Consider the following 22751-nt stretch of genomic DNA (forward strand, 5'->3'; position numbering starts at 1 on the left):
TAACCTGGTTGATATCAGAAGTTACGTCATCTACAGTTTGAGACCCTGTTTGAGCTATGAAGCGATTTCCTGACGATGTGGAGCTTTCGAGCGATCGTTCGAGAGCACCGAGAAGCTGCTGTTGTTGCCTGTCGACCACCGCGACTGCTATAATTGCAGTTCTGTATGCGGTAAGTACTTACATCGCAACATACGAAATAGACGGTAAATACTACGTGGGAAGTCTGCGTTCATGCTTTACAAAATCGTTATTTTTCTCTCTTTCCATCTTTGAAGGGACGCGTCACTTCCGCTGTCTTTACGACAGCTACAGGCACTTTGCTATCTCTACGAGCGTTCTGAACACTTGTGTGTCTGTGTTCAATGTTACCAATGTTTAATAGTTTGCCGCAACATGAGCACTTTTGACGTGCATGATAGCTTTTACAGTGCACGGAACAAAGTCTTATCTTTCAAAGTACCCGGATAATCCTAAGGCGCAAAACATCAGCGAAAACGATCGGTTGTCTTGACTTTATAGCTGTTATCGAGTGTGAATGCTCATGCTGGGTTACTTCCATTGCTATGGCAAGATTTCACGACCAGGACCCCTTTAGGTGTTCGACGTTCTTTTCCCGACGTAACAACGTCAGCTACAGGTACAATAGAGTAAATGTGCTCGTGCAACGTTGTACAACTTGTCAGAGTACTTGTACAACGTTTGCTGACTGAAATACGCGAACAATGAGTACTGGTAAGCATCTGGCAGAGCTCAAAACCTAAGTCCCGCCTACTACCATCAGCCCCGCCTACTGTATGTCACAAGAGCTGACCCGAGTCGACGAAACTCGTATTTTATGCAACCGATAGACACCTTGACAAGCAACGGTTTGGTGCTGCTCTTGCAAAATGAAAAGAAAAACATCAATGCAATAGCATGAGGGAAACAAATTGTCTTCTAGCGGTGGAGCTAAATGCACAGGAAGTTCAAAAGTTGGCTCCCAACCAGCAAGGCGCAAAACCATCAAGACAAAAATCATTTTGCCTGTACCCTAGACAATGATAAATTGCCTCCAAAACAATCAAAGCACACTTGAAGGCCTGAAGCTTTATACAAAAGGGCCCGTACTTTGTAGTGAATGTACTTACCGCACACTGTGCATTTCAAGATCAGCCATTTGTGCCCGTTTCATCATCCTACCCTGTGCAAGAGATCACGAGACCAACGCAAACTGCTGTTAGCAATCGACTAAGATACACTGCATCCTATACTGATCGAAACAGAGTAGCTGGTCATCTTGTTTCCTGGGACGAAATTCACAAAATGAGGCGGCATGGCGGTGACTGCATCAAAGCACGTCCACTTCTGTCCCCCTCTTACGAAAAGTCGTCCTCTGTTGCATCCTACCTATCGTTGAATTTATGCTTCAAACCTTCTTTTCACTACACGTTGTGACAATGGAGAAGAAAAAGCTCTGGTGGCTACACAGATTATCAGTAAAGTAGTCGACATATCAAGTACCCGAATACGGGACATTGTAACACAATGAGATGCAGATAATCCGGGTCTTGTTTTGAAAGATAACGTGCGGGCTGTTTCTGTAGACTGTTTAGACAGGCTGTTGCATTTCGAAAGAAGAGACATACGTAGGCGTGGTCGACGTATCCAAGTGCCTTCGCAACGCAGTTATGCACAGTTAGCTGACAATGGTCGGGGAAGATGACAGGGCTGTAAGCAGCGGTTCTGCCAATATTTGGAAAGTCTACTTCATACAGCCACTTCCGGTTCCCATCAGGTCGGTTCCAGACGCTTTCCCGTATGTACTACTGTACGTGACTGGTATATGGGGTCAAAAGTAGGAGGAGTGAGCGGGAAAGCGTCTGGACGCACTGCTAATACAAACGAGTACAGGGGTGGAAAGCTATTAGATCCAAATTATACCATTAGTCTAACTGCATTATGTTGCACAATTCAATAGGAAAAGGGTGTAGGTAACTCATCAGTCAGTTCCGTTTGAATAACATCGAAACAGTAAGCAAAAACAGGCTAACCACCGAACGACGCAGTGCACTTCGTCTGCAACAACAGCAACGATGTGATTGCAGAATCGACTCTGTTGGAGGGTGTTTATCCAATGAGAGCATGGACTGCCAAACACAACGCTGACATCACCACATTGAATCTGTTAGTCTTCGAACAAGCTAGCGCCTATCATTGCAGCTATTACACTGTGTTCTGTCAAGCTTGCTACCTGGTCTCTCATGAGAGAAAGCAATGGCTTAATTGGATGGAAAGAGCAGTCTGCATTACCAATGATCCACAGAGTGTTGCACACACTGGCATCATGTGGAATATCATAGACTTGCTATAGCCAGTTGGAAAACATGCGAGAATGTCGTCTCCTCGGGCCAGATGACCTATCATGTATGCAGAGGTGCTGCAACGACTTCACAGCTTCGATCACGAATTGAGGACAGCAGACAGCTACTGCTTCCGCTATTGAATCATCTGAGGATCAGTCTATGTAGTACAGGCGTAGCTTATATTTCTAATTCACTTGAGAAGACTTCCATTGCAAGAAATGCTGCAGCTGTTGTAATACTAGCCTAACTCTGTCTAACAACGTTAATTAGCATGTATACAATTGTAACTGTAAACTAAGTGGTATTGTTCTTGTTATAGACCAATCAAAAGCACCGCTTGGAGCGAGCGGGAAGTTTCTATTGGTGCGGAACGTTTCATGTTTAATAGCTTTCCCACCCCTGAACTTGTTCATAGTAGCAGTGCGTCCAGACGCTTTCCCGCTCGCTCCTCCTACTTTTGAGCCCATACACCTGTCATGTGTAGTATTACATACGCGAAAGCGTCTGGAACTGAGGCTACCGGAGTTGCTGCCCTTTTTTAGTGTCAGTCTTCCTTCTGGAGAGTGTGCCTGTACTGTAAATTTTTTGCCCTTAGGGGAAGACCTTCCTCCCCTAGATTGCAGGATTGATTCCATCTAGGAGCTGTTACCCTAGAGGCTTACCGGTGGTGGATCCAGATTAAGAAAAATGTGTTGCAAACTTTAACTAAAAGGTTTGAACAATTTCGTGGGGATTCAAGGTGTTCGATACCTTGCATTCCTGTCCTTACTCACGACCTGTAAAGATGGCCGTCTTTCTGATGGTACCGTGCAGCCTTGTCTCTAAGTTTTCTCTTCTCATTGTCTCTCAAACCTTGTCGGCGATGGACGTGCTGGCGGCTGGTGAAGTCTGTCGAAACAAGGTAGCGTATGTCAGCTGTTTGCAGCCAAGCAAGTAAACTGTACGTTTGCTTTTGTTACCAGTGGCGGATTAAAGTATGTATCAATGACTCTAGTAGATCAAATCACTTAGAAGAAAGTTTTCCCAAATGGGGGGGGGCACGTTTCCCCAAATAGGTGGCTTGTTTCCCCAGATGGGTGGCACGTGCTCCCAGTGCCTTGCCTGTATCCGCTTATGGTTACTGCTTCCTCCTTGCACTACTTGTAATGCAGACTGTCAAAGTAATCCTGTTCAGTGGCCATTGCCACGCCAGTTCAAATTCAGATATCACGAGGGTAGGAGGAGGTTTTATCCTAGTATGCTATCTCCCCTGGAGGCGTTACCCTTAGCATGCTAAAATTAGCTCTCCTGGAGGTTGGAGAAATTACTCTGTGCCACTGGTATTTGGCATCCATGAACTCTGTAACGTGCATTAGTTCCAGTATCCTCTCCGACTGCCGACTGCTTTTTCCACCGACTGTAGACAGAATAGAAGCCTACGCTACTGCGCCTCTGAATTTGTCTCAACTCTTATTGGCAATGCCAGCAAGGGTGGTGAACAGTATACTGCCAAGTCGGTGCTCCCGCCCACCAGCCGCTTTGCTCCCCTAACCCTAGAACCTCCATGTAACCAATTGGCACTGTATAGAATTTGCCGGTTTTGCATTTGACAGTGGAATTGACACTCACTGGCTGTGAGATGTCACAAAAAACATCTCACAAATTCTATAGGTTAGTCAGTTGTTACTAGCAGACCATGTCAAAATAGATTGGGGCATTCTGTCAGGCACAATAGGGTTTAATTTTTTGTGACAGCAAAGTCATTCTGTTATAGTAACTCAGAAACACCTTGTAAGCCTTAACACCCAGACCACTTTGATGCAATTACACAGATCTTTACACAGTTGAGAGATCGAGCAAAACGACTATGTTTGGTGTCTATGTGTGGACTATGCCTACAGCTTTCATCATCTTCATTCCCAACAGGCAATATTAAATGGATGTTTTTTGTCTTAATTTTAAGCGGCCACCTCGCTGTCTTAACTGGCAATTTGCTGGTGCAGCTAGTACTGGCGAGAACACTGTTCTGTGCAACTGTGCCTTTGCGTACCTCTTGTCTCAACTGTTTCTTTAGATTGTTAGTTTCGATTTCAATATTTGCTATTGACTTGATTGAACAACAACATGGAAGCAGAGGTTTACATACCACAGCAATAGACATGTAGTTAAGTGTAGAGTGTTATGGTTGTGCTGCACCCAGAAATCTCAATGCTGTGTGTATTCTTCTTGCATGTAGTTGTCAGTTATGTGTCTATAATTTGTATTGATAATGAGTTTCAGTTGAGACTTTCTAGCAGATCTGAGCAATTTGAATTATGTGCACTGCAGTGTGCAGTAGCAGTCATACTGTATGTGTACTTATTTATAGGTTTTCTAATTATTTATAATTATTTATAATCAAATATGTAGTTGGTAATTATGGGCCGTGTATCTTATCATCATTTAACTGTGTTGGTGGTGAAATTGGAGTGTTAGTTATTTTACGATGTTGTTTGCAGGTCGGCAGTGTGACAGTCGGAGGAGTTTGTACAGTTGTGTTGACGGTCAAAAGTGTTCGTGAACATGTGACCAAAGTGGCATACGAGGCTGTGATGCAATACGTTCGTGCACAGCAGCATGAAGGTTACAGCGAGTCGTATTCGACAAGGCTTCAGGAAATGACTTGTGAAGAGTTTGGTAAGGAGTAGGGAATTTTGTGGAGCTATTATTGTCTGTGGATTTGCACCATTGGTTGTGTATGATTTTTCAAGGGCTTGTCTTTAGATTTCTTTTACTGGATTGTCTGTGTGTTAACCTGTTTGTCAGACTGTCTATCTGCTAGTGCCTAAGTTCATGTTTGTCTGTTTGTCTGTTTGTCTATGTGTTTTGTTGTTCTGTTGTTTTGTTTATTTCTTTTTTGATCAGTCAGTCGGTAAGTATGTCTGTTTGTTTGTCTCACTCTGTCTGTTTAGTAAGGAGTCATCCATAATTGTTGACATTTACTCAAGCGTACAACGCGTAATCTTTTTTGCATAAGTTCTCATTTCGACCTTACTCATACTCTTGTCTGCATAACCATCCTGTAAGCGTACATAAAATATGTTGGTTATTGTGAAGCTATTTCTAATATGGCATGATATTGTAATTACATAATTAGAAGCCCTTTTGAAGATTGTTATGCTGCCAAGAGTCTTCCATTGTTGTTGTGCTTTCTGCACAGCTTCCTTGATTGCGAGACAAAGATGGGCTGGCAAAAGCATTCACAAACTGTTGGTACCTGTTCGCCGGCCTTGTATGAACTGTGCAAGGTCTATTAGATAGGCCTGTTAGTACATACCGCAGGGTACCTGCCGTCCCATGGATCCCACTCCATGTACCCTTCAAACACGTACGACAAACAACTAGCCTGCTATATGTGTATACACTTGTGACAGATAATTACACACATATACAACAAGCGTAGGCGTAAATGCGATATCCTGACTTCAGTATCACTTTCTATCTACTTCTGGACCAAACGAGATTATCGACATTTATACTTTGCCCCAAGAGCGTACAACTTCTCTTACCCTCCCCCTAGCATACGTTTTGTACGCTTGAGTAAATGTCGACAATTATGGATGACCCGTAGCTGAAAACATTTTGTCACTGGCCAGACATTCAAAGTTTTATACATTAAGCATCGCATCAGACTGTAATTAATGTATAGAACTGTACCTTTTGCTGAGCATGTACATACTGAAGATCTATGACAAAACAATAACTAGCCTTACCCCGCTCCCGCCCTAGGGGAGGTAGCAATTTAACTTTGCAAGTTTACACTTATTAGGCGAAGAAAACGCAAAATGAGCTCTTGCCAGTCGTCCATTATTTGGCAAGTTTTAATTGTTAGAATAATAATTGTTAGCATGCGCTAGCTTTTGTATATCCACGCTTACTTAGCGTTCATTATAATGTACCATACACACATCACTGTATGGATCTTGCGCTCCAGCCAGGGCATTTTACACTCTACGCATTTGCTGTGTCGTATTCACTCGAGCAAGAGTTTTGTCTCTAGCATCCCCATCTCAGACTGTTTTGACATAATGAACGCCATGCATGACCTATTCGTGGAGAATGATGCCACTTCTGCAAAGAATACGCACGTTCTGTGACACATGGACGGATGCACGCACGCATTAGCCGGCTTTCTCTAACTGCAGTGGGTAAGCGCTTATCGCACTGTACTGTACCAGTTGTGGGTATTAGAGAATGGTGTACAGTGGCTGAAAAATGCATCTAACATCCACGTCACATTCGCATACTTGGTTAATTGAACAAACAAACTCCAGTGCATCTCATTTCAGAACACCAAAGTCTCATTTCTGGCCGTCGGAAGCAGTCTAGGCAAAATCTCACTCAACCGGTTGTCTCAAACGGTTGAACTTGACCCGACCACCGTGTTTTGTGACGATTTGAAAGACATCCATCCATCCATCCATCTGCAGAAGGGGGAGGGGTTGGCATATTATAGTACAGTCGCGTGTCACTTATCCGACGTTCACTTAGCCGACACGCCGGTTACCCGACAGGTCAAGCTTGCCACGTGATCACTGGTCAGCGCGTACGTGTATGTACATATAGATCCATGTGTATGTCAGTTGTTTCTTGAAACAAGTTTGAGAGTGAGTTCAAGCGTTTCTTCTCGTTGTATTTATCTACATCTACATTCATTCTACATCTACATTCATTCTACATCTACATTCATTATACCTAATGTGGAAAAATGCTGTATAATGTGAACAATTGAGTACGTAACAGCTTCAGTTATCCAACGTATTCACTTATCCAACAGGGGTCCGGTCCCAAGGGGGTCAGATAAGTGACATGCAACTGGATAGGTCTAGTTCTACCCCGCCCTATGGGCAGTGGCAATCTATCTTTGCACCCCACTTCCACGCGGCCCGGTGAGCCGGCTTAAACTCTGCAGCGGGCACATCTTTCACTCTACTATACGTATCAGCTGGGAACTCTAGGATTGATGGTGTACAGTGGCTGGCGTGGGCGGTAGCAATCTATCTTTGCACGCCACTTCCACGAAGACGACGCACCTTACAGGGACAGACGCATGCATGCACAACGGCCTGGTGAGTGCAGCGCATGTGCATCTTGCACTGTACTATCTAAACCTGGCGAGCACACGTCGCATCCGCAAACTCGGTTAATTGAACAAACAAACTCCGGTGCATCTCATTTCAGGCCGCCAATGTCTTGTTTCTGGCTGTCGGAGGAAGTCTAGGTGAAATTCGACGCGACCGGTTGTCTTGGATGGCCGAACTCGACCAGGCTGCCACATTTCGTGACGATCCAAGAGTGGCGTAGTGCGATTGGTGCATTACAGACGGACAGACATCCATGTGGACATCCAGACAGACGGAAGCAGGGGTTGGCGCATTATAGTAGAGGATATTTTGTTATTTGTACTAGTCTATCTGTCTCTGTTTGCTGTTACCTGTCGGTCTGTTTGTGTGTGTGTGTGTGTGTGTGTGTGTGTGTGTGTGTGTGTGTGTGTGTGTGTGTGTGTGTGTGTGTGTGTGTGTGTGTGTGTGTGTGTGTGTGTGTGTGTGTGTGTGTGTGTGTGTGTGTGTGTGTGTGTGTGTGTGTGTGTGTGTGTGTGTGTGTGTGTGTGTGTGTGTGTGTGTGTGTGTGTGTGTGTGTGTGTGTGTGTGTGTGTGTGTGTGTGTGTGTGTGTGTGTGTGTGTGTGTGTGTGTGTGTGTGTGTGTGTGTGTGTGTGTGTGTGTGTGTGTGTGTGTGTGTGTGTGTGTGTGTGTGTGTGTGTGTGTGTGTGTGTGTGTGTGTGTGTGTGTGTGTGTGTGTGTGTGTGTGTGTGTGTGTGTGTGTGTGTGTGTGTGTGTGTGTGTGTGTGTGTGTGTGTGTGTGTGTGTGTGTGTGTGTGTGTGTGTGTGTGTGTGTGTGTGTGTGTGTGTGTGTGTGTGTGTGTGTGTGTGTGTGTGTGTGTGTGTGTGTGTGTGTGTGTGTGTGTGTGTGTGTGTGTGTGTGTGTGTGTGTGTGTGTGTGTGTGTGTGTGTGTGTGTGTGTGTGTGTGTGTGTGTGTGTGTGTGTGTGTGTGTGTGTGTGTGTGTGTGTGTGTGTGTGTGTGTGTGTGTGTGTGTGTGTGTGTGTGTGTGTGTGTGTGTGTGTGTGTGTGTGTGTGTGTGTGTGTGTGTGTGTGTGTGTGTGTGTGTGTGTGTGTGTGTGTGTGTGTGTGTGTGTGTGTGTGTGTGTGTGTGTGTGTGTGTGTGTGTGTGTGTGTGTGTGTGTGTGTGTGTGTGTGTGTGTGTGTGTGTGTGTGTGTGTGTGTGTGTGTGTGTGTGTGTGTGTGTGTGTGTGTGTGTGTGTGTGTGTGTGTGTGTGTGTGTGTGTGTGTGTGTGTGTGTGTGTGTGTGTGTGTGTGTGTGTGTGTGTGTGTGTGTGTGTGTGTGTGTGTGTGTGTGTGTGTGTGTGTGTGTGTGTGTGTGTGTGTGTGTGTGTGTGTGTGTGTGTGTGTGTGTGTGTGTGTGTGTGTGTGTGTGTGTGTGTGTGTGTGTGTGTGTGTGTGTGTGTGTGTGTGTGTGTGTGTGTGTGTGTGTGTGTGTGTGTGTGTGTGTGTGTGTGTGTGTGTGTGTGTGTGTGTGTGTGTGTGTGTGTGTGTGTGTGTGTGTGTGTGTGTGTGTGTGTGTGTGTGTGTGTGTGTGTGTGTGTGTGTGTGTGTGTGTGTGTGTGTGTGTGTGTGTGTGTGTGTGTGTGTGTGTGTGTGTGTGTGTGTGTGTGTGTGTGTGTGTGTGTGTGTGTGTGTGTGTGTGTGTGTGTGTGTGTGTGTGTGTGTGTGTGTGTGTGTGTGTGTGTGTGTGTGTGTGTGTGTGTGTGTGTGTGTGTGTGTGTGTGTGTATGTGTGTGTGTGTGTGTGTGTGTGTGTGTGTGTGTGTGTGTCTGTTTGTTTGTCTATACATGTATTGAACAAATCAGCACTATTGTAGGCTATTGGCAATGGCGGCACACTACAATGTAAAGTTACTGTTTGTTTGTCTGTTTGTTTGTCTGTCTGTCTGTCTGTCAAATCTTCATGTATTTTTCTACATCAAAGCTAATACAGGTGAAACTAAAGTAACAGCTAATGAGCAATAAGTACAACTATAGATTACATAAATACACAAGATGCAAATAGTTATAAACTAGTCCTGCCCCACCCTATGGGTGGTAGTAATATATCTTTGCGTGTTTACACTTATTAGCGAAGAAAACGCAAAAATGATCTTTAGCCAGTTGTCCATTTTTGGACAAGTTTCAATGTTCTAAATTGTTAGAATAATAATTGTTAGCTTGCGGTAGCTTTTGTATAATGCTTACTCAGCTGCAGTGCGCATTTGCTATTGCCAAATACCAGAGCACGCACAGTGCCCCTTCCAAAATGGCAGAGGACGCACCACACCGCTCTGAACCAATCGCAAAATGAAAAAATGCTTCTGCCCAGCATAGTAGCAACAAAGAAATGCAACCTGTTCGACGAAATTGTGGTACATTGCAAAAACATTTAAAAATATACCAAATGGTTTTAGCGGTTTAATCTTGGCACACATAGAGAAGAAAGCAGGAGACTTCATTAATGCTATTAGCCAAGATAGAAAGGGGCCATAAACGAGCTTATGTATTGATACCCCAGCCATTCCTAGATAGTGACTATGTGTCACTATCAATAACAAGTAGAATTAAAAAAACTTCGCTGTGGAGCCTACAAACCAAAACTTTGTCTGTTTGTCTGTCTGTCTGTCTTTCATTTATTTTCAGCATCGATACTACCATACAGTGAATGTCAGTAAAAGGCACCATAGCTAAATAGTGAGTTTTCGACCCATGGGTCGAGTTACACACTCTGTCTGTCTGACAATCACTCTTAGTTTTTGAAGATTTTTGTAGTTGGTTGGTGGAGTCAGTTGGCAGAATGGTTTCTGCAAGAACTGGCAAAAATGGAAAAGCTGTTGGAGATACTAAACCAGCAGTAGAAGTTCTCACTGATTGGAGACGCCACTTTTCTGTTCTAGTACAGACGTAACAGTCAAGTGACCTTACAAAAAAATAGTTCACCTCTCACTTGGTCAAGTAGAGGTAGACAAATTTAGAGACGGGGATTTAGTTTTTAATCCAGTAGGTTTGAATTGATGAACAGAGTAATGGACTGATGTGAATGTGTTTACTTTTGAAGATTTGCTTGTTGTCTTTGTTAAAGTTTAAAATCAAATAAGGCAATTTGTTTGTCTGACTGTTTGTCTGTCTGTCTATCTGTGTGTCTTTTTTCTGTGTGCTTGTCTGTGTGTGTATCTGTCTGTCTTATTGTCTGTCTGTTTGTCTGTTTGTCTGTCTGTCTGTTTGTCTTATCCCGGATATTGGCCTCGGGTAATATACCTAAAAGATAGTCTGGTCCTCAAAGGACCAGCACTAGCAGTCAGTTATCTAGCAAACAACTGGTCTACTTTGCTGAAGCTGTCATCTTCATTAGGCAGTGAGGAGATCTTCTTGATGGTGTTACTATTACATTTCTGTAGTTGAATTGAGAATCTTTCTCTCCAATGGTCTAAGAATTCACTTGGGTTTGGTTTTCCTAACTCATCAACAGATAATTTAGACAGATGTTGTAGATATTTGAGATCATCTGAACCCCATCTGCCAAAATGTTCCATGATGAGAGATATCGTTTTAACAGAGGCACCACCAACTCTCGTTTCAGAGCTGTATTTAATTTTTTTCTTTCTTTCTTCCTGTCTCAAAGCAGCAGTACCATCTATATGAGCAGATCTCGGGAATACTTCAGAACTCCATGGGTGTGCCAAGGCAGTGTAAATCAAAGCACAAAACTGAACATCAATAACTGTAATGTCCTGTCTGTTATTGCTATTTGAATATCTATTTCTCGGCTCCTTGTGATGAGGTATGTGAAGATCTCCGAGGCATTTGGACCATACCTTAGTTTTGACTCGTGTGACCAGACAGTGCCACCACCTGTTTTGCACGTGATTAGGTGGTATCCACTGCTATTAATTGCTGCTCCACAATGACATTGGTCTGCAAAATTAGAAGAGATAGGCAGACCCAGGCTGACAAAGCTCGCCAAGCGAAATTTGCAAAGAGTTTAGTGCAAAACTTAGTGAGGTAGGAGCTGCATTGATCTATGCCCCAGCCCCATTACCTTGTAGTGACCTGAGTGTACCTGCATCACGACCAGTAGAGGCTTCTTCCAAAATTGTAGTGATTTCAAATTTTGCCTGTGAGAAGTTCAAGTGTGTTTGAATTTTCTTCTGCTCTGATATCTGTGTCTGTCTGTCTATCTGTGTGCCTGTCTGTCTGTCTGCCTGTCTGTCTGTCTGTCTGTCTGTCTGTCTGTCTGTCTGTCTGTCTGTCAGTGTTTTACTCATTAGCAATAGTCTCGGACTACAAGTAGAACATTTCATTTTAACAATAACTGTTTGTAGTAGTGAAGATTGTTGACAATAAACTTGATTCTGTCTGTCTGTCTGTCTGTCTGTCTGTCTTGTCTGTCTGTTTGTCTGTCTCAACACTAATACAACAAGACTATTATGGTCATGAAGCTTTCAAAATTACACTTAGTACACTATGTTTTGATGATCTAATCTGGCTATGCTAATATCTTTGTTTGTCTGTCTGTCTGTTTATCTGTCTGTCTATTTATTTGCCTATCTCCATCGTCGCTTTGTTTTGAATTGTTTCTTATGATATTCTTGTTTAGGTGAAGTCGTGTCGCTCTGGATCAAGGTCTACTTGGGGCTTGCCATATTTGTGTTTCTGTTCAGTTTGATGGTGTTCTATGGCATCATTGCAGTATGTATCAATAGCTCAGTGTGTGCAAACATTAATATGTTATGAAGCCACATAGCAAGTAACCCAGAAACAAACTATTGTGCAAATATGCTAACAAGAGTAATACAGTCAATTTGAAATCTTCACTGTTGTGATGTTGTATGCTACATTCTAAACAAACAGTACCATAGCATGTTGTTTTTAATATCAAATTGGCATATTGTCTAATAAGCCAGTATAGCTGATATACATATTTAAAACAGTGCACTTGCGGATTTGCATTGTACTTTGCTTTAGAGGTATGATTTTATTTGTTGTGTTTAGCGCAAACCGGGCTATCTGATGCCATTGTATGTTTGGATTTTTGTTAAAGTAATTCTCTCTGTTGTGGGATTTTGTTTCTATCCGGTCGATGCTGTAAGTTTGTTTTGTTCTTGATTTGGCATGTCGAATGTTTTATTTTGTGTTTTGTAGTATCCAATGTGGGTTCTCATTGCTGCCACTTTGGTTCTGGTCATCAAGGTAAAATTGATGAATATGCAACTGTTTGTAATTTTGTGTCTGTTTATTTGTTTGTCTGTCTGTCTGTCTGTCTGTCTATCTATCTGTCTGTTTGCATATCTATTTGTTTGTCTGCCTGTTTATTTGTCTGTTTCTTTATCTGTTTGTCTAGTTGTCTTTCTGTGTGTCTGTCTATTGTTGTCTAGATGTATTTAGGGGTCGTTTGTAAGGAGCGAGTGATTTAAATGTGAGCAACATTTGAAGGTGTATGGTTTGGTCAACAGGTTGTGTAAATTGGAAATGATTTGATCATTGCACATGTTTGGGATTCACATATTTGCTAAAATGTAGTTAACTGTTTTGGTGTACAAAAGAGGATGAGAGAGTATTTCTTCCAGAGCTCTACAATGACAGCAATTATACACAAGTGATCCACAGCAAAATGCAGCACTTTGTACTCTTAAGCTGAGCCAGGGTTTCCCGCAGAGCCATCCAGCCGTCTCAGTCGACTGTGAACAATGTTTGTCGGCTGTCAAAATTGCTGCCGACCCACTTTCTAGCAGTACAGTCTTGTCTCTATATACTTATTTCTGTATTACACTCTGCAACTGGTGTTATTGAGGCATGCACATATGCAATAGCTCGAATTGACGACTTCCGCTTTGTTCCGTGAGTTGAGAAGAATGGATTTTGATGTATCCCATTTGAAGAGACCTTGCCCCATAGCAGAGTATACAGACAGTGAATCTGATGAAAGCGAACGGGGATCACAGAAGCCATTGCAAGCAAATCTTATTAGGCAAGCGTATAGCTACCCAGCTAAGTTCTATATTTGACCAGTGAGCAGCAAATAGTTCTCGATTAAATAAGGAAGTATATAGCAATGGTAAAATGGTAATGTTATGCTCTTATTGTCGAAGTTGCGGCAACATACAGGGTAGTAAGGCAAAGAAGTTTATAGCTATTGACGGTATGGCACGTCTGAAGCCAGGGAGGTGTAGAAGATCATAGGAAGTCGACTTTCACACGTCTAGTAAAGCTATGTACCAGTTCAAGGTTCCTGATCACAAGAGTGATAACCCGCAGTGCATGTTAAGTCTACATCACTAGACGTGAGATATCATTGTATTATTGCATTACGTTAGATATCAGTAAAGTTGTGTTGATATTAATTAATAAAATATTGAGTCGGCTGCTAGAGGTGTCTGTGGGAAACCCTGTGAGCACTAGATCAATAGGTATGGGAATGCAGGTGACAACATCATAGCTAACAGTGTTGAGGTTCAACAGGGAATGAACAATGCCAACAAGAAGCCAGATACGCATGACTGGTTATACTTTTGACAACTTGATGAATGGGAACCAAGCAGTCACAGTTCACCGTTACGCTTATTCCTTGATTATATGGGTGTAGTGTGAGAGCTACTATATATGGCGCAGGACGAGAGAGTGGGTTTGGTCTCGCACTCCCCTTACTCACTATAATCTCTTCTTCATGCAATTTCCTATAGTCTCTTACTACTGGCCTTTCTTTGTCTGTTTTCTGACTGATCACGTGATGTAAATGTCAGATACTAGAATTCCAAAGCAACTTCTATATGGGCAACTAGGAGAAGGCAAAGACACCAAGGAGGACCGAAATCGAGGTGTAAGGACTCTTTGAAAAGTCATCTGAAGTGCTGTGACATCAACCCTTCCAGCCTTGAGACCCTTGTGAAAGACAGAGCTTTGTGGCGACGCTGTTATCAAATATCCACACATGAGTTTGAGCTAAAACGTGCTCAAGCTGCTGAAGTCAAGAGACAACATTGTAAGCAACAACAACAACAACAACAATATTAACAACCATCTGCCACCAATCCATCTCTACATTGTCCAATGTGTTACCTATCTTGCCGCTTAAAAGCAATCCTCATGTCACATCTTCGACGTAAGAGACATTGAAGAAGGAGTCATCACCGAAAGCGGTGGACATACCATCATATGGCGCAGACGCAGACAGAGACAAATGTAGCTACTAGAGGTTCAGAAGTAGTTTTTTGGTATGCTGTTGGAATTGATTATTGTCACCTGCTGATGAAAGATGTTGCCAGACCAGAATGCATGGGACAGAAGACAGTGGATGGTCTACAGACTGGATTCACTCTAAAACCGCCTTCTAACTGTAGAGTACATACTTTAGTTTGTCTAATAAATCACTGTTACTAGGAGTGTGTGCAACAAATTCTAGTAGCTGCAAGTAGAGAAATTATTGGATGACTATTGACAGCTGTTTGGATTGGGTAGGGGATGGAAAATTCTAACATTTGTATTAAAAATTATTTGATAATTGTAGATGGCTCTTTAGCAGAACGCTTAGCAATTTATAGTTTATAACTACTGTCTGTGTGCACGTATGGTATGTTTGTTTTATTGTAGTCTCCAGTAGCCATACCTTAACCCTGCCCTCAACGTTCCGGTGGGGAAATGCGGCATGAGGGCGGGGTAAGGGTCTAACTACACGAGACTAGTTTCATTGTGTCTTGGTTCGTTGTTTGCTTGTTTGGATTGTTTTTCTTTGTTCACCTTTCTGTTTGTCACAAATTAATTAACTGAATTTTGACATTAATTAATTAAAAAAGCTATAATTTGGAAGAGGTATTTCGAAGCAGGATATACAGTTTCTTGTACACAGCTATTTGCCTAAAGCTGTTTTTAAAGCAAAGTAGCTCATATGTGTGTTTGATTGTTTGTCCATGTATTCTTCATTGCTTGCTGGGTATTTGTCAGTCTATTTGTCTTTCTGTTTACTTATCTGTTGTTTGTCACCTCATCTGTATTGTTGATTCTTCACTCTGCATTGAGGCTTGAATATCCAGGAAAGCCGAAGGTGCAGTGAGCATCGTCAAGAGGCTAATATGGCTGTTGTTCTGTTTACTGCTAAGTCTTTCTAACTGTTTAGTAGTTGTTGCAGTTGTTTCTTGTTTTTTTTTTGTGTACTTTGCTTGAATGCAGTAGTCGCTTGATTGAAAGCATGAAGTAGCTTTATGTTTGCAAGGTCTCCTCTCACTCCATTTTTTGCTCTTCTCTTCTGCTCTCAGCTTGTCTTTTTTTCTGCTTTTGTTATTTGTGTGGATGTGTGTTGCTCTGTTTGTTTGTTTGTTTGTTTGTATTTAATAAATGACAAATTTTCATCTAACAGTTGCTTGTTATTTTGTCAGATCTATTTCCTAGTGTGCATTTGGAATGCTTACAAGCAGTTGAAGTTTCAAGGCTATGAAGAGCAAGGATACCAACAGGTTAGAGAGTCTAGCATTACATCACAAAGAGACAACTGGAGATACATATGCCAGAGTGCATGACTCAGTATCATTTCACGTACATCACACAGGTGTGCTTTAGGTTGATTAGTATTAACGACTATTGGTGTCAATCATTACTGCTGTGTACACAGTCTGATTTTGATATATACATGGCTTGATTGATAAAGTCAACTTTTTGAAAGATTAGGAAATAGTTTTTGTCTGTGTTACCTTTGATGGTTTGGTAGTCATAACTGGGAGCAGTCTTTGGATTAATACTGCTAACCTGTCTCATGTAGCCAGTGCTCTCTGTACATTCCATCTTTTATCTAAAAGGGGGAAGCTAACTATACAGTTTGTATGCTGAAATTTCTTGTTCACTATTAGTGTTTCACTAATTTGCCTCCACTTTGATTTTACCTCACGTGTTATGCCTATTGTAGGAAACAGACAGCGACTACTATGTATGCCTAACTTGTTGTGATGTAGAGAGTCAAAATGACACATTTTATTGGTCTAACTCTGTGCTGTGCAAGTGTCTTGTGCCACAGTGCCTACTGTTCAATTGATTGATTTTGCTGGCTTGACTTTCTGCAGGTTTACTTGCCCAACTATGATCAAGCAATGATGAGTAAGGAGCAGCTGCCGCCAGCTTACAGTCCTTGATCCCCCCCAAGTGAAGGTGGAAGTGTTGAATGAACTGATTTTGGTTACTTCTTTCTCTGTGTAGAAAGCGAAATTCGCTATTAGCGGTGCATGTTATGCGTTATGTAACTTAGGTTTTTCGTGGTTATTTCTGTCTTGAGTGGATAGCAGTAGGAGTGTACTGTAGACAGTTTTCATGATTTCAATGTGGTAAGTTACCGTTTTAGTGCGTTGCCGTATTAGTAGATACACATTTACACAGCAGAGTGCACACTGTAACTGCGTTCCCGATAAATTCCAACAAGTTCATGTCTACATGCAACACTAAAATATTCTGAAAAGGAAATAGCTTTCCGTTTTCCGAATGACATGAAACAAATTGGTGAAAGGCTAGGCTGTTGATGACGCGTACATCCCTACAGGAACCGCGTGAGACGAATGGTGGGCGTTCCCTACACGTCCCAGTCACTCACAGGTCCATCGAACCGCTGCAGTTGCAACTATGTCGGCCGCCGATGGTCAGTCGGACGCTGTAGAGAAGAAAAAGCTTCTGCGCGTTATGGTTATTAAAGAAATTGTGCAGACAGAACGGGACTTCATCAGAAAGATAGAAATGCTGTGCAACGTACGTAAGCGACGTTGATTTACTTTCCGTGCTGTCTAGAGGTTGGCTAGACGGCCCCTCCCGCTCTTCTTCTATCAGTTTACGAGTCAGTGGCGAGTGTTTGTGCTCAATTTGTAGTCGTTTGACGGTTTAACAATGGAGATTGAAAACGTGCGAACGTCGTCGCAGTCCCGATGCTTTTGCGCTACTCTGTCGCTTCACGAAACCTTAGCGCGCGATCTGGTGACCTGCATGCTAGATGAACCGATTGTATAGCTCTCTTTCTTTCAGGACTTCTTGAAGAATATGATCGAGCGGCAGACGTTTGATCCTGGCCGTTTCACGGAAGAGATAATAACTACGCTTTTCTGCAACATCGAGGAGGTGCTCGAGTTGCACAGACAATTCCTAAAGTCTCTGCTGGAACAGATCAAGGGGGACGTACCAAAGTTTACATCTGAAATTGGAGAGGTTTTTGTGGACTTTGTAAGGAGGACTCACTTTAGACTGGCTTTTTGCATTTGTTTGTGAAATTGCGGGTTTGTTGTGAAGAGGGAGCGATTCAAACCTGTGTATTCAGAGTACGGCAAGAATCACGAGCAAGCTCAGAAGTTACTCAATGAGTTGATGCAAGACCAGCACTACAGAGCGTTCTTCCAGGTTAGTACGTTTATTATCATAAATAGAAATGCGTATATGCATATAACGTACAGTTGTTTCAGTTCCTAGAGGCCATTGCTGCATGTCTTTGAAACAAAATCACAATGTTAACGTAATAACTTAGAGAATTAGATAGGGTATGATCAATGCCTAATCTATATACCAAGTTTTTGTGTCTAGAGTTTCAAGTACATGTACATGACACTCGGCTTTATTAGATCCGAAGTCTTAAGCTTAAAACACGGACTTCAAATATTGGGTGTCACACATCATGCAATTAGCTAAACAAATAACATGTAGATCCAATCTGTATAAGCATGGTGCTGTTGACAAGTTGAACCTACTGGATTGAAAATTATGTGGCTTGCATCACATGGTGTGATTTCGTGTTATTGCTTTTCTGGGTCTTGCAGTTTGAGCCTATTATTGCTGCATAATTCAGTGGGCTCACACAATAATAGATGCACATGTGAGATGGGAGACCCTTTGTAAGCACGTGGAAACTAATGTAAGGTGGAGACGAGTGAATGCAGTATTGCATGCATTGCTCATATTGTGACAAGGTATAGCCACACATTACATTACCATGGAGTTTAACAGCATTATAGCAGCACAAGGAAGCAAGCTTTACATGCATTGTACATCCATGGTTACAACACAGTGCTAGGTCAGTCATAAGGGTAATTCTTTGGTCTTGAAATGTGTCATAATGATCTTGGTGTTTGCATCTGGGCGCTGTGAAGAAATTTTGAGTGACGGATATAGAGCACGTTTAGAGATGGATATTGCACAGGCAGATGCATTGATTGAAAGTGTTCTGGAATAGAAATAATTTGGTAAAATTGCGATTTGAATTACAGTTTGCTAACAAGATTAGAACCTTGCTAATCCAAACAGTTTGTACTATGCTTAGCAGATAGTGCTGTTCGGTCTAGTGAATTTGTTTGGATTATTTGAGCGTTTAGCCTCAGAAATTACACTTTATTCCATAGATGCTATACTGCTTGCAAAGTACAGTGCACAAAGTAATTCCCAATTGGCTATTTGGAAGTTTATAGTCAGCATCTTATGTAGACGTTTCATCATCTTGCTCTTGCATTTGACTGATGACATGCCTAAAAGGCCACAGCTAGCTGCTTTGGAATTTTCAATGTGGTCTGGATTAATTTGTGAGGTCACTCATCAGGGGTGAGGCTGCATATTATAACTGGATTAGGATTGTGTTGGAATGGTTTAATCCAGCTGTACTATACTACTGACACTGCCACACAATTGCCAAGAATTTGCTAGAAATGACATGCAGGAACAGCTGGATCTAATAAATGAATGAGTTTAATTAACTGCTATAATTGTCTACACTGTATCAGGGCACCAGAAGGATAACTTAGTAACAACCTATACTGTAGAACATAAATATATATACTAAAGAAAATAAACATATAGGTGACCACATCTAGCTGTACAGTGTATATGCAAGCGTGCAAGATATATGACCATCTGTACAGTGTTTATGCAAATGTGCAAGACAGCAGGGCAGAAATTTAATGAAGTGCACTTATCACTCTTACAAAATATTTGCTACATAAATAGATCATAAGTAAATTGATATTGAAAAAGTCTTTGACTTAACAACAACAGCTGCCAATACTATAAAAGTGGCTTTATGTGAAGAGCATATGTACATGCTGACAGTGATCAGGTGTGCTGATTTCTATGTATTACATATAGGGATGTATGCTGATGGGAGGGCAGAAAGATCATACAGAAGAGATTCATGGGTTTCTTCTTGCTCCACTTCAGCGTGTGTGCAAGTACCCTCTATTAGTAAAGGTACTAATGTGATCAGATTGTATCATTAGAATCATTGTTGATTAGTTAATTTATTGTTACAGGAATTAGTAAAATATACACCAGCTGATCATCTCGATTTTGTACCAGTGTCTGAGGCTTTGGAAGCAATGAAAGACGTTTGCTCAGTGATAAACGAGACAAAGAGGCGGATGGAGAAACTAGTGGGTATTGCTGAGTGGCAGATGACTGTAGAAGGGTGGGAGGGGTCAAACATAATTGACACTTGCAATGAGATGGTAATGCAGGGATCGCTGATGAAAATCTCGTCCGGCAATACCCAGGAGCGTTGTTTCTTTCTGTTTGACAATTTGCTTGTCTATTGTAAAAAGTACTCAGGTCTATCAACAAGGTGAGACCATAAATGTAGGACTGCCGACTTGCTACTAAATTATTAGGCAGTTGGGCTACTAAATTATTAGGCAGTTGGGCTACTAAATTATTAGGCAGTTGGGCTACTAAATTATTAGGCAGTTGGAAGACACTGCATGAGTAAGCAGGTAGATCGACGAGCAAAGAGGGAGTTACTAAAGTAAATTAGTGAACATGCAGGTAGTGTGTATGAAGTGTTTGATGGTGAGAAAAGAACGTGATATGACTCAATGTGTTACACAATGTGATGTATATATTTAACTGTATTGGTCTTGTAGTTTGTGTAATAGATGTTGTTACCGTTAATTGCAATATGCAACATGCATAATCTGTATAAAGTTTATTGTAACTAATGTGTGGCATTGTGAGAAAAGAGCACAATTGCAATGACTTATACAGTGTTTTGTATTTAGGTTTTAACATGGGGTGCTTTGCCCTACTTTTAGTGCATCTTGCCCCACCTTGAGTTTGATTGTTCCTTGCCTATTTATAGTGAGTCCCGATATGAGCAATCATGAACTACATCGAATACAGTTTAAGAGTATTGTTTGTTTGCACATGTGCATGTGTTGTAATGCTAGACTTCAGAACCGTGCCAGGTATAATAGAAAGTTATCTACCATATTACTGGTTATTTCTGCGATCATGATATTTCTGTGAATTCTGGGAAGAAATCACGGAGCGCACTAATATAATTAGCAGGTATTTAGTCCTATCCTCAGAGTCTCAGGCAGTCACTGTTCCACACATACATATGTGTACACATACCAGTAACTGTCTTCCTGGTTGGAACACAGAAATTTAATTTGCAGTAAATTTTTTGTTTTAAGTCTAAAAATTACAGAAATTTAAGTTGGCAGAAATAACTGGTTATATGGTAGATAGCTAAAGTCAGAATCAAAACGAGGTCTTATTGAGCATTTTAAGTAGGGTAAATGACAATCTGTAAGAAAATTTGTCTGGTCCAGCTCGGTTCTAAAGTTGCAAGTGTGAACGCGGTATTATTGTAGACCTTTCACCTCAATATCCATTAGTTAGGAAATACCGTTTTGACTGCTCTCCACAAAATAGCCAAGGTGGAGCACATACATGAGCTGCTGATCACGCAGTCTGACAATGTGCAGTTGGTGGACTTGTTGATGTCCTCTGATTTAGAGTCTGAATTCAGGGGCAATGATGTTGAAAGCTGGTATAGGTAATGAGATAGATGAGGAAACCACAGAAGAGCAGTACATGTATTCTTGTTTTTGGAAGTTGCAAATCAATATGTCCTTTTTGGTACTTATTACCTTGACTGGAACACTATCACAGCCTAGTATTGTTTATGCTTGGTTGTGCAGCATATTTTAAATCTTAATTAGGTATACCTAGAGGGTAAACAGTGGTCACTGTTTCATGTGGATGTTATGGTAATTAAATAAATTACGATTTGTATCTGAGATAGTGTGAAGTGTTGTTGTGTTAGGAGACACTCGAGAAGATCAGAAAGGAAGGTTTCAATGGTGCCTGAAAGCAGTCTGTACACATTCAAAGGTCGGATTCCATTGAGCCAAATCGAGCTTGAAAATATTGAAGACGGAACTGGTAAGGCAACGGATTAGATCTGGCATGTACAACATCTACAGACTCTTTATGATTGTCAGTTTATAATCTATATCTTATTATTTACATTTATTTTTTGTTGGTAAAGAAAGACAATATTGCACAGGAATTGTTTACAAATGTTAGGAGACTGTATAGTACTACTAATTCTTTTTGAATATGTGTAATTTTTTTATTGTACTTTTCACCTTTAAAAAGTTTGAAAAGGAAAATACTGTACTGTTGCATTGATCACATTAGATGTGATATGACTCAATGGGAGAGTACTGATCATCGTCGGCCACAATGTGGACACTAAAAATGATTCAAGCAGTAGACAGGCAGTGAATGACAGATGTAAGGTATGGTACATGTACATATTTTTATATTATAGTGATGAAAAATTTTAATTGGTTTAGTACCATTTTGGAATGTGCACTCTTTGAGGCAATGGTAATAGGCAATTAAATAAAGGAAGGTCTAATAAAATGCAAGGATTGCTAAAACAATAGTGGTCGAAGAAATAAGAGAATTGGAAATTGTTATTGTTGGAAAAGAATTAGTGGCAGTACAGTATTTTGGGAGTGACGTGCAATCTGTGAGATTAAGGGCGTCTCCACTAGGACTTAAACATGTTTACAACCTGTTTAAGTTTAAACATGTTTAAGAATAATCATGTCTCCACTAGCGTTAAACCTCTTTAACTCTAAACCTAAACAGCTTTTGCTAAACATGTTTCAGAGGTAGTTTAAGGAAACTAGTTTAGGTTTAACGGTTATGTGATATAAATGCGCGTTCCACAACGATGGATGTTAGTTCTTTCATGCTGTTCTTCCTCTTTCTTTGGAGACTATTGGAAGAAGACAGAACTAGGCAATGTTAGAGAGTGCGTAGACTGATGCAGAGTGTCAGGAGAGAGCCATTTTGGTGAAGACAGAGACTTGTATCTGTGATTGTTCTTCAGACGACTAGAAGACGATCTCCGACTGTCTGGTGGACAAGAAACGAATTTGCGCGGTACAACAAAGGCCCAGATAATTCTTTTAATAGCCCAGAATTATATCGACAAGTGGAGACGCTGTCTACTAAACATGTTTAGAGTCCTAGTGGAGACACGTTTAAACAT

General features: G+C 41.5%; 2 protein-coding genes across 2 annotated transcripts in view; both read left to right on the top strand.

The window, feature by feature from the left end:
* Positions 1–11: 11 nt before the first annotated feature.
* Positions 12–16786, top strand: LOC134183802 (uncharacterized). Its single transcript, XM_062651375.1, has 7 exons — positions 12–170; positions 4821–4998; positions 12063–12154; positions 12458–12550; positions 12608–12655; positions 15835–15912; positions 16513–16786. Exons 1-7 carry the CDS (start codon positions 57–59, stop codon positions 16579–16581), a joined length of 672 nt encoding a protein of 223 aa, XP_062507359.1. The 5' UTR covers positions 12–56; the 3' UTR covers positions 16582–16786.
* Positions 16787–17024: 238 nt separating this feature from the next.
* Positions 17025–22751, top strand: part of LOC134183749 (phosphatidylinositol 3,4,5-trisphosphate-dependent Rac exchanger 2 protein-like) — a 37446-nt gene continuing 31719 nt past the window's right edge. Inside the window, exons 1-6 of the mRNA XM_062651341.1 lie at positions 17025–17185; positions 17456–17650; positions 17717–17824; positions 19553–19654; positions 19717–20024; positions 21510–21628. Coding sequence (XP_062507325.1) covers positions 17063–17185; positions 17456–17650; positions 17717–17824; positions 19553–19654; positions 19717–20024; positions 21510–21628 — 955 coding nt within the window. The 5' untranslated portion in view covers positions 17025–17062. The remainder of the gene's footprint in view (positions 17186–17455; positions 17651–17716; positions 17825–19552; positions 19655–19716; positions 20025–21509; positions 21629–22751) is intronic.

This window comes from Corticium candelabrum, chromosome 8 (assembly GCF_963422355.1).
Source record: "Corticium candelabrum chromosome 8, ooCorCand1.1, whole genome shotgun sequence".
NCBI classification, from domain to species: Eukaryota; Metazoa; Porifera; class Homoscleromorpha; order Homosclerophorida; family Plakinidae; genus Corticium; species Corticium candelabrum.

What these genes read in the sequence shown, in the direction of transcription:
- LOC134183802 (XM_062651375.1), top strand. Translation starts at nt 57, where the DNA reads ATGAAGCGATTTCCTGACGATGTGGAGCTTTCGAGCGATCGTTCGAGA. An exon ending in TGTTCTATGGCATCATTGCA is followed by an intron (nt 12,155 to 12,457) that starts GTATGTATCAAT and finishes TGTTGTGTTTAG; the next exon opens with CGCAAACCGGGCTATCTGAT. An exon ending in GTTTCTATCCGGTCGATGCT is followed by an intron (nt 12,551 to 12,607) that starts GTAAGTTTGTTT and finishes TGTGTTTTGTAG; the next exon opens with TATCCAATGTGGGTTCTCAT.